The 15523-nt window shown below is 44.6% G+C and overlaps 1 protein-coding gene across 1 annotated transcript in view; it reads right to left on the reverse strand.

The window, feature by feature from the left end:
- The window catches only part of LOC109289040 (myeloperoxidase-like), a 31750-nt gene extending 20769 nt beyond the window's left edge, over positions 1-10981 (reverse strand). Inside the window, exons 1-3 of the mRNA XM_019504949.1 lie at positions 10600-10981; positions 9290-9450; positions 4986-5238 (exon numbers count right to left, since the gene is read on the reverse strand). Coding sequence (XP_019360494.1) covers positions 4986-5238; positions 9290-9450; positions 10600-10873 — 688 coding nt within the window. The 5' untranslated portion in view covers positions 10874-10981. The remainder of the gene's footprint in view (positions 1-4985; positions 5239-9289; positions 9451-10599) is intronic.
- Positions 10982-15523: the final 4542 nt, after the last annotated feature.

Consider the following 15523-nt stretch of genomic DNA (forward strand, 5'->3'; position numbering starts at 1 on the left):
CCCACAACATTCTTGCAGGCAAGCTAAGGAAGTATGGGCTAGGTCAGGGGTTGTATGGGCTAGATCAGAGGTACTTAGGAAGGCCCTAGGGGGTACACACAGAAGGGCAGGAACAGCGCTGCCACCCACGACCCCATGCCACCGCCTCCAAGGAGCAGGGCCAGGGCAGGTCAAGGGCAGCAGTGCCCCTCTATAGGCTGCACAGATGTTGCCTAGCTGATCGGACACAGAGGAAACGGGGGAGTTTGCATGCAGCGGCAGCCACCACTGCCATCCACCACCCCACACCACCACTCCATGTTTGGCCACACACCACCCCCTGCTCCACGTCCAGCTGTGTGCCACCCCCACTCCTCCTCCCCACTCCAAGTCCGGCTGCCAGGGGTACACTTATTATAAAGGGTTGAAAACCCCTGGGCTAGATAAATGGACTGTAAGGTGGATATTAAACTGGCTAGAGCACTGGGTTCAGAGAGTAGTAATCAATGACTTAATGTCTAGTTGGCAGCCAGTATCAAGTAGAGTGCAGCAGGGGTTGGTCCTGGAACTAGTTTTGTTCAATGTCTTCATCAACAACCTGGAAGATGGCATAGAGTGCACCCTCAGCAAGTGTGCAGCTGACACCAAGCTTGGGGAAGCAGTAGATAAGCTGGAGGGTAGGGCTAGGATTCAGAGTGACCAAGACAAATTGGAGGATTGGGCCAAAAGGAATCTCACAAGGATCAACAATGATAAGTGGAAAGTCCTGCACTTAGGATAGAATAATCCCGTGCACCAGTACAGGCTGGGGGCTAACTGGCTGGGCAACAGCTCTGCAGAAAAGGACCTGGGGGCAGTGCCGTAGCAAAGGGAAGGTGAGCAGGGAGACTGCCCGGGGCGCTGAAGTGAAGGGGCACCAACAGGCACTGCCCTGCCAGGGCGGGACGTGGGATGGAGCTATGAGCAGCTCATTTGGGGGGAGCGGGGGTGGGGGAAGGGTGGCTCCTGCCACTGTGTGTACTCTCAGGCAAGCATGGGGAGGCATGGGGCCCTGGATCTCTGTGCAGGGTGAGGGTGGGCTGCCACTGCGGGCTTTGCCCCAGATGCCAAATTTAATTGTTATGGCACTGCCTGGGGGTTACAGTGGACAATAAGCTGAATATGAGCCAGCAATGTGCCCTTGTTGCCAAGAAGGTTAATGGCATACTGGGGTGCATTGGTAGGTGTGATGCCAGTAGGCCAAGGAAAGTGATTCTTCCCCTTTTTTCAGCACTGGTGAGGCCACATCTGGAGTACTGTGTTCTGTTTTGGGCCACTACAGAAAAGATGTGGAGATACTGGAGAGGGTCTAGTGGAAGGCGACAAAAATGGTGAGGGGACTGGGAGTTATGAATAAGGAAAGACTGAGAGAACTGGACTTATTTAGTCTAGAGAAGAGGAGACTGAGAAGGGACTTAATAGCCACCTTCAACTACCTGAAGGAGGGTTCAAAAATGGATGGAGCTAGGCTGTTCTCAGCAATGGCAGATGACAGAACAAGGAGCACAGTCTCAAGATGCAGCAAGGGAAGTTTAGGTTAGATATTAGGAAGAATTTTCTCACTAGGAGGGTAGTAAAACACTGGAAGAGGTTACCTAGAGAGGTGGTGGAAGCTCCACCCTTAGAGGTTTTCAAAACCCAGCTAGACAAAGCTTTGGCTGGGATGATCTAGTTGGGGATGGTCCTGCTCTGAGCAGGGGGTTGGACAAGATGATCTCCTGAGGTTCCTTCCAACCCTAACTTTCTATGATTCTTCTGGATATTAGAGTGAAATTATTCGATCAAGGAAAAGCTTTGGATAAACTTCTTCCTACGTACAACTCCCTTGTTTATCATGTATGTAGAGCCAGTTATCAAAGCCTTGTTTGGCAAAGTGCACTCAAACCTAATCCACCACTGAGATCACCTGACCAGTGTGGTTGGCATGCTGAAAGTGATGCTTATGTTCCTATCATAAACACACTTGAACCATTATTAGCATGTTACCTTCAGATAATAAGTTGCAAGTACAAGATGGAATGCTAGGTTCCAGCATGTTCATGCAAGCAGGTTAATGTGCCATGCACTCGTGACTGTGAGTGCTATGAGAAAACATGTTGCAATCCATATAACTACAGAGATTCAGAAATGGATTCAAGTGATGAAAAGATCTGAAAAAACTGCAATGACCCATTGGATTAATATTATATATACCATTGTATTACTATTATATTACCATTGGATTAGACTATTATATTTTCCTATTGTCTTGAGCCAAACTATATGTCTGTGTGTTTCATTGCCATTAAGTTATGTATTACTATCTGACTTATCTGCTTTCCAAAATATAAAAGTATTGTCTTATTCAGTACAACTCAAATAAATATGCTAGGCTGGGTTATAATGTTTTCAGTACTGTAGGCCTCCTAAGTAGTAGAATTTGTGAGGTTTTAGTATTAAAAGTATTATTTACTGGATTTTTAAATTACATTGAGTCAATACATACATGCTAATGTCTCAGCCATCTTGGAATCTGATATGGCTACCATGACAGAAATGTTACGATTGATCTCTTTGGTTCATACAATGCTGGTTTTCTCATTGGAATTAGTTTTCTAACCCTACTGGGGGCTGAAATAGTGACTAAACATGAATTCATGGCAGCCATCTTGGATTCCAATATGGCAGCTACACACACCACCTGTCAGATTTTTCTGACATGGGTAGACCACCTCTATATCAAACACACTGCTGTCACTTGTGGCAATGAGCTGCCTACAACAACAAAATCTAGAGACCTTATTGGTCATTTTATACCCACCTATTAAACATGTTTCGAGTTTTCAGGGAAAACTTAGAAACTGGACTTTTGGGTCTTTGGTGATAAAAAGGAATTACTTAATTGTTAGCTGAAATTTTTTTCAAGAAAAATAAGACATGTCAGAGTCAGTCAATGTCTGGGAGATAAGAGAAACAACAAGGAACAACCACTATTTACTGAAAAAACACTTAAGAAGAAATTTCCCCCTGAACTCTGACTATGAGTGAGCTAGGTCAGGCCCTGGTCAGAATGGGAATTTGTTTGTTTTACATTTCCAAAGCTGTTTAGTTTTAGGTGGCCTCCCTTGTGGTTTCAAAGTAATCTTACCACTTAGCTTGGGAGACTTGGCCATCACTTAGTTCCTCCCTCTCAGGAACACTTTTCCAAATATATAACTTAAGTTTTCCTTTTCTTAGCTTTAAATGATTGTTCTTGGTTCCCCCTGCTGATTTCCACTGAGGAATTCTCTGTTCACTCTGGCACTTACAATCTTCAAGTAACTCTTCCCCATCACTCATCATTTTACCACCTGCTGTAATGACTGTTTGCTTGATCCCAGCAGTTTCACACTGTGCTAGGTGCTGTGCCAGTGCAATAGATGACCTGACTCATAGTCCATGTGTAGAGCAGCTTCCCTATGTGCCCTCCTGAAGAACCTCATGGGCTAGGAAGTTAAACTCTTATTTACTGTATCACTGAAGTGTCAGGAGGCCCAGACCAACATCAGAACTCAACATCAGGACTCAAAATATTCTTGGACTTCAAGAAAGCCTTTCACCTGGTGTCCCAATGTCCTCATGGAAAAATTGGTAACTTGTGGCTTAGACAATTTCACAATCCAATAGCTGGGGAACTGGCTCCATGGATGGACCCAGAGAGTCATAGTTGATGGAACCAAATCAACATGGCATACTGTAACCAGTGGTGTCCCCCAGGGCTCCATTCTTGGACCTGTACTCCTCAATTTGTTTATAAATTATCTGGACTCAAGTGTTATAAGCAGACTGGTGTTGTCAGCAAACTTAGCCAAACTATGGGGAAGTGCAGGAAAACTATGGGGAAGTACAGCTATCCTAGAGGATAGGCTGGCAATCCAGGCTGACCTCAACAGGCTTACAAGGTGGATGGATCAAAACCTGATGGCATTCAACAGTAAGAAATGCAAGGTGCTCCACCTTGGGAGAAAGAACCCATACCACACTTTTGGCTCAGCAGTGCTACACTAGCTAGCACCATGTCTGAAAGAGACTTGGGGGTCATGATTCACCACAAAATGAACATGAGCCACCAATGCGACACCGCAGCCAGCAAAGCAAACAAAACTCTAGCCCTTATCTTCCAATGCATCTCAAACAAGACCTGAAAAGTCATCCTCCCACTTTACTTAGCTTTGGTGAGACTACAGCTGGAATACTGTGTCCAGTTCTGGGCTCTGCAATTCCAAAAGGATGTGGAGAAGTTCAAGAGAGTCCAGAGGAGAGCCACATGAATGATTAGAGGAGAAGAGAGCAGGCCTTATGAGGAAAAGCTGAGAGACACAGGACTCTTCAGCCTGAAAAATTGTAGGCTCAGGAGTGACTTGGTGGCAGCCTATAAATATATAAGGGATGTGTACCAGGACAGTGCTGGCGGCATCTGCGGGAGTTGCCAGCTTACCACCACCACACTCCCACCACCCCACTCCCACTGCCAGCACAGCCATGCCCCCCACCACAGCCACTGGGGGCACGCATCTTTCATGAAATTCTGATAATGCTCTGAGCTGTGCAGGGGGTTGAGGGCTATTGGCTTATGAGTACAGACTGTTTAACTCTAGATAAAGCTATACAGTTCTTATAATGGTGAGAATAGGGAGATCATCTGATTTAAAATGACTAAGCAGGATATTTCAGTGTCAGACTAGTAGGATTCAAGATATAGGAAAAAACTTTCTTAGTTACCAACTGCAACTTTAACAAATGTTCTGGTACATAGATACAAATTAAGAGTAATCTAAGTGTCTTTAGGCTCAAATTCAGCAAGGAACATAAACATGGGCTTAAAACCAATTAATCCAATGGGATTTAGCTGGGCATTTAAAGTTAATTACCTGTTTAAGTACATGGTTGAGTCTTTGCTCTAATGTTAGAGCAGGATTGCAATCATGGACCTAGTGAAGCATGCTTACCTTCCATTACAATTCTCCAGGAAGCACAGAAGGTGAGGTGAAGAGGAACACAGGGATATGAACTTGAAGGCTGGAAATCCTCATTTAGCCGGGACACAAAAGGCTGTACTGTACTATGACCAAATCGGAAAGCCAGTGAAAACACGTTTGTCACAGTGGGATCAACTGACTCATTATAGCCACTGTACAGTGGTACCCACTTCTCCTTCTCATCTCCAAATACACGGGGCAGGTAGTCTCTGTATGTTATTATCTGGAAAGGAGACAGGGTTAGCAGCTCATGCATACATTTTCTAAAGGAGAAAAAATTATCATTTTCCAATGTTGGCTGGCCATAATTTTCTGCCGAAGTGCAAAATGCTAATTAAAAGTCTCCAAACCCAGAAATCCATCAATTAGGCTTCTCCAGGCACATCACTCCATGCCTGCTCTTGCAGGCCTGGTGCAGCCTCACTGGCAACCTTCCAGGATTGGAGCATGTCATCAGGTGGTAGGGCATGTGCAGCCCAACTCAGGCAGGTTCTGCTGTTGCCATTGTATAGACAAGGCTTAGGAGCCCTGGCCTGACAGACTGAAGCCAGGAAAGCCCAGGTGGAAAGGCTGATTTCTGACCCCATGTGAGATTCAGTGGTAGGAAGTCAAACAATTGGGTCAGAAGAGAGCAGGGCAGCTCAGAACAGGAGCTTCTGATGTGTACACCTGGTTCTGGTGAGCAAGGAGCTCTGTATCTGTGGTACTGAAGGAGAAGCCCTTCTCAAAACAGCTCCAGTCACACAAGATTCAGCTCTTGCAGTATGTCAGAGTTGAGGGTTCAATGCAGAAGCCTGAAACACTGTCTCTATGAGGCTGATTTTGGTCTGGGAATGCTCTCTCAGACTTGCTGCAGCTCAGTGCTATGAGGACAAAAAGTGCTGCCTGAGAGACACAGACATTTCTTCCTGCTACTACCCCAGGATGATGGATTTGGAATTAACTCTTTTACATCACAGGCCCAGCAAACAGCATCTTATCCAAAGGCATGATGGCTTGGAGCCAGGCCTCCTCCTGGCTTTTTGCCTCTGACAAAAGGAGCTTCAGAACAAACCTAGTTCTGCCCTACACTGATTCTTTGCTGATCTGTTACAGGCTGTCTGCTGTTGCACCAAATGCAGTATTTGCAGAAAAGGAGGCCTCCCTTGAACTGCCAGGTCAGGGTTCCAGCACAAAAGCTAACATTAAATCTTCCTCTGTAGTTAAGGAAATCTGCAGAGCACTGTGTGTAAAGCCCTAAAGAGGAGAAAAAAGCACGGCTGTGAGGATAAAAACATAGCAGAGGGACTTACAACCTAGAAATGTGCTCAAAACATTTCGATCTTCACAGACAGTTCCAAGAAGGAAAGATAAATCATGTCCAAACCTGAGTAAGAAATTGTCTTAGTCATTAAGTATTTTTAAATGTGTTCCTGACATGGTGCTGGGTGCTTTTTATTAGTGATCCATGCTAATTAAAAGCGTCAACGCATCATGTATATCAGTGGTGCAGCGCATCCCCATGCTGAGAAAATGGAGGCGGCACTTTGAACTAACGCATATTGAACGTGTTTTATTTCAAAGCACACCACCACCATTTTCTCAGTGTGAGGACATGCTACACTAATGATACACATTGTGAAGAGGGACTGGTTAAAAAAAAAGAGATCCAGGGAACAAGAAACACAATTGCGATCACGCCAGGAGAATGCCGTTTCTGGAGCAGCTGTTATTTGAAGTTGGAGAGACCCGGCACAGCATTGTCAAGACGGAGATAGATAAGATGTTGGCTCAGGAAGTAATAACAGAATCCCGTAGTCTATGGCATAGCCGCCTAGCAGTTGTATCCAAACAAGATAGCACCTTATGATTGTGTGTAAACTTCAGAAAATTGAATGCAATTTCAAAATTCGATGCTTTCCCTATGCCTCAAATTAGTGAATTACTAGAGAGAGTTATTAGTGAATTACTAGAGAGGCACTATTCATATCCACACTGGATTTGACTAAAGGGTACTGGCAATTATGCGTGCGAAAAGATGATCAAGCAAAAACCACTTTCGGTACACCTTGGGGATTATATGAATTTAAATGTATGCCATTTGGCCTACCTGGGGCCGCAGCCACGTTCCAATGACTGATAGATTGGATCTTAGCCCCACACCAATGATATGCTATGGCATACATAGATGATATCATTATTTATATTAATGACTGGGAGCAACACTTAGAAGCCCTGTGGGCAGTCATATACGAGTTGCGATTAACTGGTCTGATGGCAAATCCAAGAAAATGTGCGCTCGGAAAAGCTGAGACTAAGTAGTTAGGTGTCATGGTAGGCCAGGGATGTATTAGTCCTCTAACAGACAAGATAGAGGCTATCTGAGACTATACACCACCCCAAACAAGGAAACAAATGCGGGCCTTTCTAGGATTGGCTAGTTACTATCACCAGTTCATTCTACATTATACTGAAGTAACAGCCCCATTAACAGACTTACTAAAGGGAAGAGGTAATGGACCCCTCATGGGGAGCAAAGAACATATGGAAGCTTTCTGAAAAATGCAACAGTCCTTGTGTAAGGAAGTGGTGCTTCACAGTCCCAACTTCAACCATCCTTTTGTCCTATAGATGGATGCATCCAACAAAGCCGTGGGAGCGGTGTCGACACAAGAGGTGGATGGCGTGGAAAGTCCTATTGCCTATGCTAGTAGGAAGCTACAACCCCAGGAACAAAGGTACACCACAATCAAATGTGAGCGCCTGGCCATTAAATGTGGGGTAGAATATTTTCGCTACTACCTCTTAGGATGCAAGTTCACATTAATAATGGATCATGCCCCTTTGAAGTGGCTAAAAACCACTCAGACTGATAATGCACAGATAACTCGTTGGGTCCTTGCCTTACAACCTTTTCATTTTGATATCAAATTTAGGCCCAGCCGAGCCAATGTGGTGGCTGACTTCCTTTCCCGATGTCACCCAAACAAAAACTACCCAAAGAAGCATAACACCACTGCAGATGAAAACTATGAGAGGATGCAACAAAAAAAGGCACCTGACAGCATCTTAAGGGGAAGGATGTGTGAAGAGGGACTGGTTAAAAAAAGAGATCCAGGGAACAAAAAATGGAATCACGATTGCACCAGGAGAATGCCGCTTCCGGAGCAGCTGTTCTTTGAAGTTGGAGATGTCGCAGCACAGCGTGCAGGGAGAGGGAAGGCTGAGTGTGTTTTTGAGAGAGGATCGAGACAGAGGAATCTCAGGAGCTGGTCTGATCTGGAGAGAAGGCTCAACCAGAGGGGAGGATCTGGAGTCCCTGAAGAAATAGGGTGCCTCATGAGCCACTCAGAAGAGTAGTGCAACAAGAACAGAAACCGCAAGAAGGAAGAAGCCGTGGATGCTTGTCAGGTTACACAAAGGTCCAGTTCATTCTTCCCTGTTCAGTTTTTATGGGGGTTTTTTTTTTTATTTGATTGGGACTGGGGGTGTTCTGAGTATGTTGGGAAGAGTCCAAATCCGGGTTGTGCTCACACCCAAACAAGAAGGAAGCAGGGGCATACAGAAGGACTTATTAAGGTAATCTCTCCCCACCCCACCCCCCAGAAAAAAACCCAAAATGAAACAAAAAGGGAGAAGAAGAAAAAGATACTGAAAGAAATAGAGAAAAATAATATAAATAGTTCTGAACGTGACTTTAACTTGTTGAGTACATGTCTTTATGGTGTTAAATAAATGCAACAAAGTGTTCTCAAAGGTTTAAATAAAAGTATGTAAAACAGTTTGAAAGATTCACAAGCTGTATGAATGCTCACTGATAGAGGCTGTAAGAAGAAAAAAAGTTAAAAATAAAGAGAATCGATCAACCTTATATGAATTGGACTCAATTCATGATTAAAAATTCTGCGATGTTGTCCAAAGGAACTAGAGGAGAGGGGTAACACAGTCAAAAATCTCTCTATATAGTCAGTGTCCTACTGCATCAATAACACCTCCCAACTGATAACATCAGAATAGATCAAGATATGTCAGGAGACAGTCAGAATATAATGCAGAGGTACACAAATCTGGCAATCAGAGAGATAAGAGCAAAGATAAGCCTCTCAAGTATTAAGGGAAAACCCCACACATGTGATGCATGAGGCTGCCAGACCGTGGCAATTTATGTGCTCCAGCAGACTTGATTAATCGAGTCTGCTCTGATGCGCTGGGTTTCCAGTGCATCAGAGCAGGTTTCGCACATGTGTGTAAGTGCCTTAAGTAAATGGCAGCAACAATGATATTCCAGCTGGTACCTGGGTCATAGCACCTATTATTTTTCGGGCTTCCTGGTAGAGCTTCTCTCCATCCCAGTGGTAATTTAGTTTCCTTAACTCGGCAGCCAGGCGATTGTGTTCCCGCAAAAAGAGGGTGTGCAGAGCTGTAAGCCCCAGATTTTCAGGTGCTCGTGCATCACCTAAACAGATGCAGATTTAAGTAAGTAATTGAACTGTTTTAAAATGTACAAAGGAGATTCTTAAACTGGGTTGGGAGTAATTGAGCAGAAGTGGAGCTGAAAAATTGCCCTTAGTTAAGGTTGACTAGCACTTTTCCTGCCAAAGATTCTGTTTTCAATTGCTTATAATTTTACTAAATAAACCATTTTGACTCAAATTCCCTGTCCAAGTATCTACCCTGGCTGAATCTTTTCTGGATATTTTCAGCACAAATGTGAGAGTGCATGCATGGTATTATTTGGTCAGTATTTAAAAAAATTCTTACACCTATTTCACTGAGGAAGTCCAGTCTTTGGAGCAAGAACTTTTAACTTGGCAGAGGAAAGGCTTCAGTGTTAAAATTGTGGTTGTGTCGCTCCTATGAATAGCAGCCCAAATCTGACAAACTTGTGAGTCTGAAATACTTCACACAGTTCATTTTCTGTAGAAGTTTGTTGGAGGCTGGTAGAAAAAAATATCTAGGTCTTCTCTTTGCCCAGAGCAGCCTCCATATCGTCCAGTCCATGTGGTAGCTGCACCTTGTATGCACTTCCACAGAACAGCTGAGCACCAGGCAACTGGAGCCAAGCAAGATGTTATTAGTCCAAGTGCCCTGGAGAAGCCAAAAAAGGAAACAAGTGGCTTGTTCCTCCGGCACCCTTGTGTACTGCTTGGAGCCCCATAAGGACAGAGGTAAAAGAGAACAACCTAGCTCCAATACCAGGGGATGGGTGCAGGGAGGAGAGGAGTGACAGAACCCAAGGAGATAGGGACAGGAGGTGAGGATGGAGCTCAGATAGGAGTTGAGGACAAGGAGGGAGGGGTTGGGAGGTCTGTAACTACCACAGTATAGTCCCATAAGACCCTGGAACAGACATCAGGATTCCCTAGCCTCAGCACTACTCTAGGTGGCCTGTCCATTGGAAAATACAGTTGTCAGTGACCCTCAAGAGCTGAGGGTCAAGAGGCATGCACCCTGTTCTAGATCTGCTCTAGACCAAAGATGGATTCACTCAAGGCAACCTTAAAGCTTGGGTGACACAGAAAGTCAAACAAGATGATCACAGTTTGCCCATGGGTCTTTAATCTATGAAAGTTTCTCATGATCTCAAGGTCTGGACACAACTTACCTGCTTTAAAACAGGGGATGTTTGCTGTCTTGTTTGTGAAAGTACAGATACTTTTGGTCTTGTTCTCAAAAGGCAGTAATTCTAACCCTGCATCTGTAAATTTCTGGTTCACAGCCATCAAACCCAGCTGGTTTGTCCGATTCCTCAGATACCTAGCCAAAGGTACTTCACTGCCATATACCATGCTGGCATCAATGAAGGAGGTGATTGCATTGATCTGTTCTCGTATAAATGTTCTGGGATTGCACACTGGAGCTGAACGAGTAAGTGGCATACAAATATTTGAGCTCTGAAAACGTGGATCATCTGGAGGAAACTAAAAAACAATAAAAGCAAATTACTCCCAATGAAAACTGTAGATATCCAACTCATATTATGTAGTAATATACCAGTATCAGACCCTTCAGAAAAAGAGATCATATACCTTACTCAAGACAGTTGCGAGAACCTGTTTTTCAGAGGGCGTCAGCATAGAGCTGTGTAAACCCTAATGCATGGTAGAATTAGAATGCTATTAGAATGCTCATTAGCTTTAATTTTTATGTTATATATTAGATTGTATAACTACTCAATCCTTCTTCAAATCTTGCTGAAGTCATGGCCTCAATAAAATCCTGTGACATTGAGTTCTAGTTGTATGAAAATATTTTCTTTTAGATGTTTTAAAATGTGCTGTCCATTCTGTGTCTTTGTGCAGAACTATATGCAATTATGCAATTAGAACCCTAGCACATAGGGATGAAAGGGACCTCACAGCACCATCCAATCCAGTGTTTCCTAAAGTAGAGCATACGTCTCCTGAGGATATGCAGAAAACTTTGAGATATAATGCAAGAAAAAAGAATGGAAGAGGGAAAGGGAAGAAAAGAAAGAATGAACCCCTACACCTCCCCAAAGAGCAATCCTACAATCTCGCTTAGGTTGTGGGATAAATTACAATATAGTTATAGAAAATATGGCAAGGTGACATCTTAAGATAGCTTTACATGTGCTCTGAGATGCTTTAATTAGAGAAGCTTTTGTTTGATGAGTTTTAGTTAAAGTACCCCCACCGCCATTTTGAAGAATGGGAATGCTGAATATATGAGATACTGCGTCTGCTGGAGTGTGCTAATTAACATGTGTCAGAGCAGATGTTGGGTACGTGTATAGGTGCCCTTAAAAACTAACTGGTTTAGAGAGGCATGAGCTTTTGTAGGCAACAATCTACTTATCAGATGCTAGGAATTAGGGCTGTGCAAAGCTTTGGTCCCTGATTCCATTCAGCAGAGACTCGGCCCAATTTGGTGGCTGAATCTCTGAATCTGAATTGAATCAGAGGACCCTTTAATCTCGCCAAATCAATTTGGAAACGTCCGAATCAATCTGGAGAGATTCGGACAGATTTGGCAATTCAGATGTAGATACAGCTTTAAATGTTTTTTCTACATACCTCTGGGTAGCAGGGGATCTGAACGCTCTGATACTGGGGCAGATGCAGTGTCCCACAGAAGCACTGGGGGGGGGGGGCTTCCCAGTGCATTCGGCAGCAAACCCGGAAGTGAACCAGAAGCACTTCCGGTTCACTTCCTGGTCCACTGGAGAGCACACAGGGGGCACCCCCCCTCCAGCTCAGCAACTGGTGCCTCCTTGGTCTGTGGGGGGCACCCAGGGTCCCCCTGTGGCCAATTGCCAAGCTGGGGGCATATGAGGGGGCCCCCCAGCGCACTCCCTGGCAGACCCAGAAGTGGTCCGGAAGTACTTCCTGTCTACTTCCAGGTTCATTGTTGAGCACACTGGAGAGCCCGCCATACTCCTGTGGGACACTCCATCCACCCCAGCACTGCAGCAATCATGAGCCATGCCTGCTACCTACAGGTATGTAGAAGAAAACTTTTAAAGCTGTGCCTGTGTCCTAATCACTGATTCACCAGAACAGCATCGAATCTTCAGATTCGATTTCAGCCGAGACGAATCAGGGACAGTGATCCAAATCAACGAATCAAATCACTGTCCCCGATTTGGGTTGAATCCAAATTGAATAGGGCCCATTTCGCACAGCCCTACTAGGAATGGATTGGTCAAATGCATTAAGGTTCAGGCAAGTATACATTTACAACCATATAAATATAACTGTAGTGACCATGTCTATTATCCATAGCATGGAATCCTAGGAGTATATAGCAGTATAAAACATTTTTAAAGTGTATGGGAGCCCCAAAAATGTGAGAATCAGGGATCTAGTACATCTCTTTGCTTCTAGGCAGGATCCTAGGCAGGATTCCTAAATCATTCTTGTTAGATAAATTTTTAACATGCTCTTAAAAGCTGCCAAAAGTGGAGAGTCCACAACCTCTCTATATCATGTATTCCAGCACAGCTCCCTGGCATCACCTGGGGAGTAATACAAGCTCAGCCTCAGAATACATATGTTCAGCTGTTATTTTGGCAGGTTGCCATCTTATTTTTGCAGAATAGAAGTGACAGAAAGGAAATGGTGATTTGGTAAGTGTTATAGCTCAGCAAACTATGGGGGCTGGCAGGTGTTCATTTAAAAGCATGATGGGTTCTAATCCCCAGTCTCAAAAAAACCACTTCACTTATGCTACATATTCACGGCAGGAAGTGCAATTATTGGGGTCAAGGATCAGTTCCCAACATGTCACTGTCAGCAGGGAGCTTGAGGCATGTGTTGGAAATTTCTGGACTGGTGGGGGAGGAGGGCGGGGGGAAACACGGATTTCAATCAACTCCCCTGCCCTGACAGCTGCAAACCCACAGGCTCTTCTGCCAGAACCCCAGGAATGGGGAGCCTCTTCCCAAACCTGGGATCCCATTCCCATTGGATGTTTAACAACCATGTGTGCAGCCTCTTACCATGTTTCAGTCCCTGTGGCTCGATTGTCTAAAGTTCCTTGACTTTAGATTGAAAGGCATTTTAAAGTGCCTAGCTCTGCAGCTCCCTGGGACCTAAGTCACAGGGCAGCGATGGCTCTGGGGCAAGGAAGAAAAGGCTCCTGGGCATGGGGGATGTCAAGTTCCTGGTTGGGGAGATCCCCTCAGCTCCCCCATACTGGGAAACCTTCCAAGCTGCACCCCTGGCAGCTAATTTTCAGTATTGGGGCTGGGTCTGCAGAAAGTAGCAGACCTATGACCAGATGAATAAAGAGTCACAATGCATAATCATAGACTCCATGCTTCTTGTGGTTAGAAAAGCTTGACACGCACACAGCCCAAGTCCACAGTGGACAGCAAGGGCTCCACTACTTTTACATACATTGGGTGATTCTACACATGCAATTAGTTCAAAGCAATACACTCTGGACCAGTTTCAGCCAGAGTAAACTACTCCCAGGCACAGCATCTATACATGCACCTGAGACAGCAGCAATTTGAGCTGGGTCTGAGCAGTTTATGCCAGGGCTGCTTCTGTCCTGCTCAGCCTAAACTGGCAGAGGGCACAGGAGGTCAGCCCGAGGCTCTGAGTGGTAGTGTTGGGTGTCAGAGGAGCTGGCTGGGGCACATGGATATTGAAAGTGCAGAGCCATGTGGCTAGACAGCACACAAGAATCTTTTCCCCTGCTGCCTGGGCTGACCAGGTGCAATTTACATCCATAGCCAGCATCCACACATGCATTTAATTTCAGCTAATTACCGCACCATAAAATAATACTGACCCTGACAGTACTGTCTTTCAGTGGCTTTAATTAGTTTACTGCAGCCTAATAATGTCACATGTACACATGATGACATTTTACTCTGAAGCTAATTAGTATACTCTGCAGTTAAATACATGTGTAGATGCAGCCACTGTCAAGCAGTAGCAACACTAAGTCTAAGGTATCAGCTATTTTGGTTGCTTCTAAAATGCATCTATTTGCTATAGATGGATAAGTATTAAGCATCTGAAGTCCTCAGAGCTAGAATTCAGAGATCTGACTGTCTTCAAATGCTTTTGAAAATCTAGACTGAAGAGCCCAGGTGCTATATCTGAAAGGGAAGAATGGAATAAAGGTTACAACAATACCTTAATCGGGAAGCAGGGTGACTGATAGGTGCAACTGGTCTCACAATTAATGTTTTTACTGTTGTGGCCTTCACCAGCAGCAGGGGCCAAGTCCAAGTCATGGTTCACCCACTGACCCCATTGCATGAAAAATAAAGAGAGCTTCTGGTCATGAGTGATGTTCTCATTGGCTGTGTGAGCAATTTTGCTGGACACATTTCGAACCTGCAGGAATTCAAAACAGAAACTTACGTAGAGGACATAGTAAACATAAGCAACCCCAGAAAGGAAGTACTGTGACTTACAGGTGGTTTGTTACAATACTGAGAGTACCAGACACAAGCTTTGTTGTGAAATTCAGGTTCTGAAGCTATATGATTGTTAGGGATGCAGCCTTCAGTCATCCACATGGAACTGCGCAAATAAATGTCTTGCTGTATTTTCCCATGCTTTCCTTCACCCACAAAGTCAACTGTTCTCCTTCAACCCCCTTCCTAAAACTCCCTTACTCTAGAGGCATATGAAGCTCTTGCCCAAAGCAGTCAGGCAGTGGCCACAGTTCACCAGCTGCGTATCTACCTCTAGATAGTATGCAGAGTGAAGTGGTGGAGATTTTAAAAGGAAAAACACCCAAGTCAAGTGAAAGGGACTAAGAGCCTTGTAAGGCCCCATTAGCACTAGATCAGGGTAAATGACCTCACAGAATTGCCTTCCTATTTATTAATGAAGCCACTAGAATTAGCAGCAACAGTGCTGTAAAGCAGTGGTGTCCAATAGGCCTGTGTGAAGTGGCTGGTTTTCACTTTGGATTCGGCCGATTCAGGAGACAGTGATTCGATTCAGTGATTAGAATCACTGTCCTGAATTGATTCAGCCTAATCTAATTCAGAGATTCAGCAGCAGCCAAATCTCTGAATCAGCCAGGCCAGGCCCATCCCC

The sequence above is a fragment of the Gavialis gangeticus genome, unplaced genomic scaffold, assembly GCF_001723915.1.
Source record: "Gavialis gangeticus isolate Ggan-Ray unplaced genomic scaffold, GavGan_comp1, whole genome shotgun sequence".
NCBI lineage: Eukaryota > Metazoa > Chordata > Crocodylia > Gavialidae > Gavialis > Gavialis gangeticus.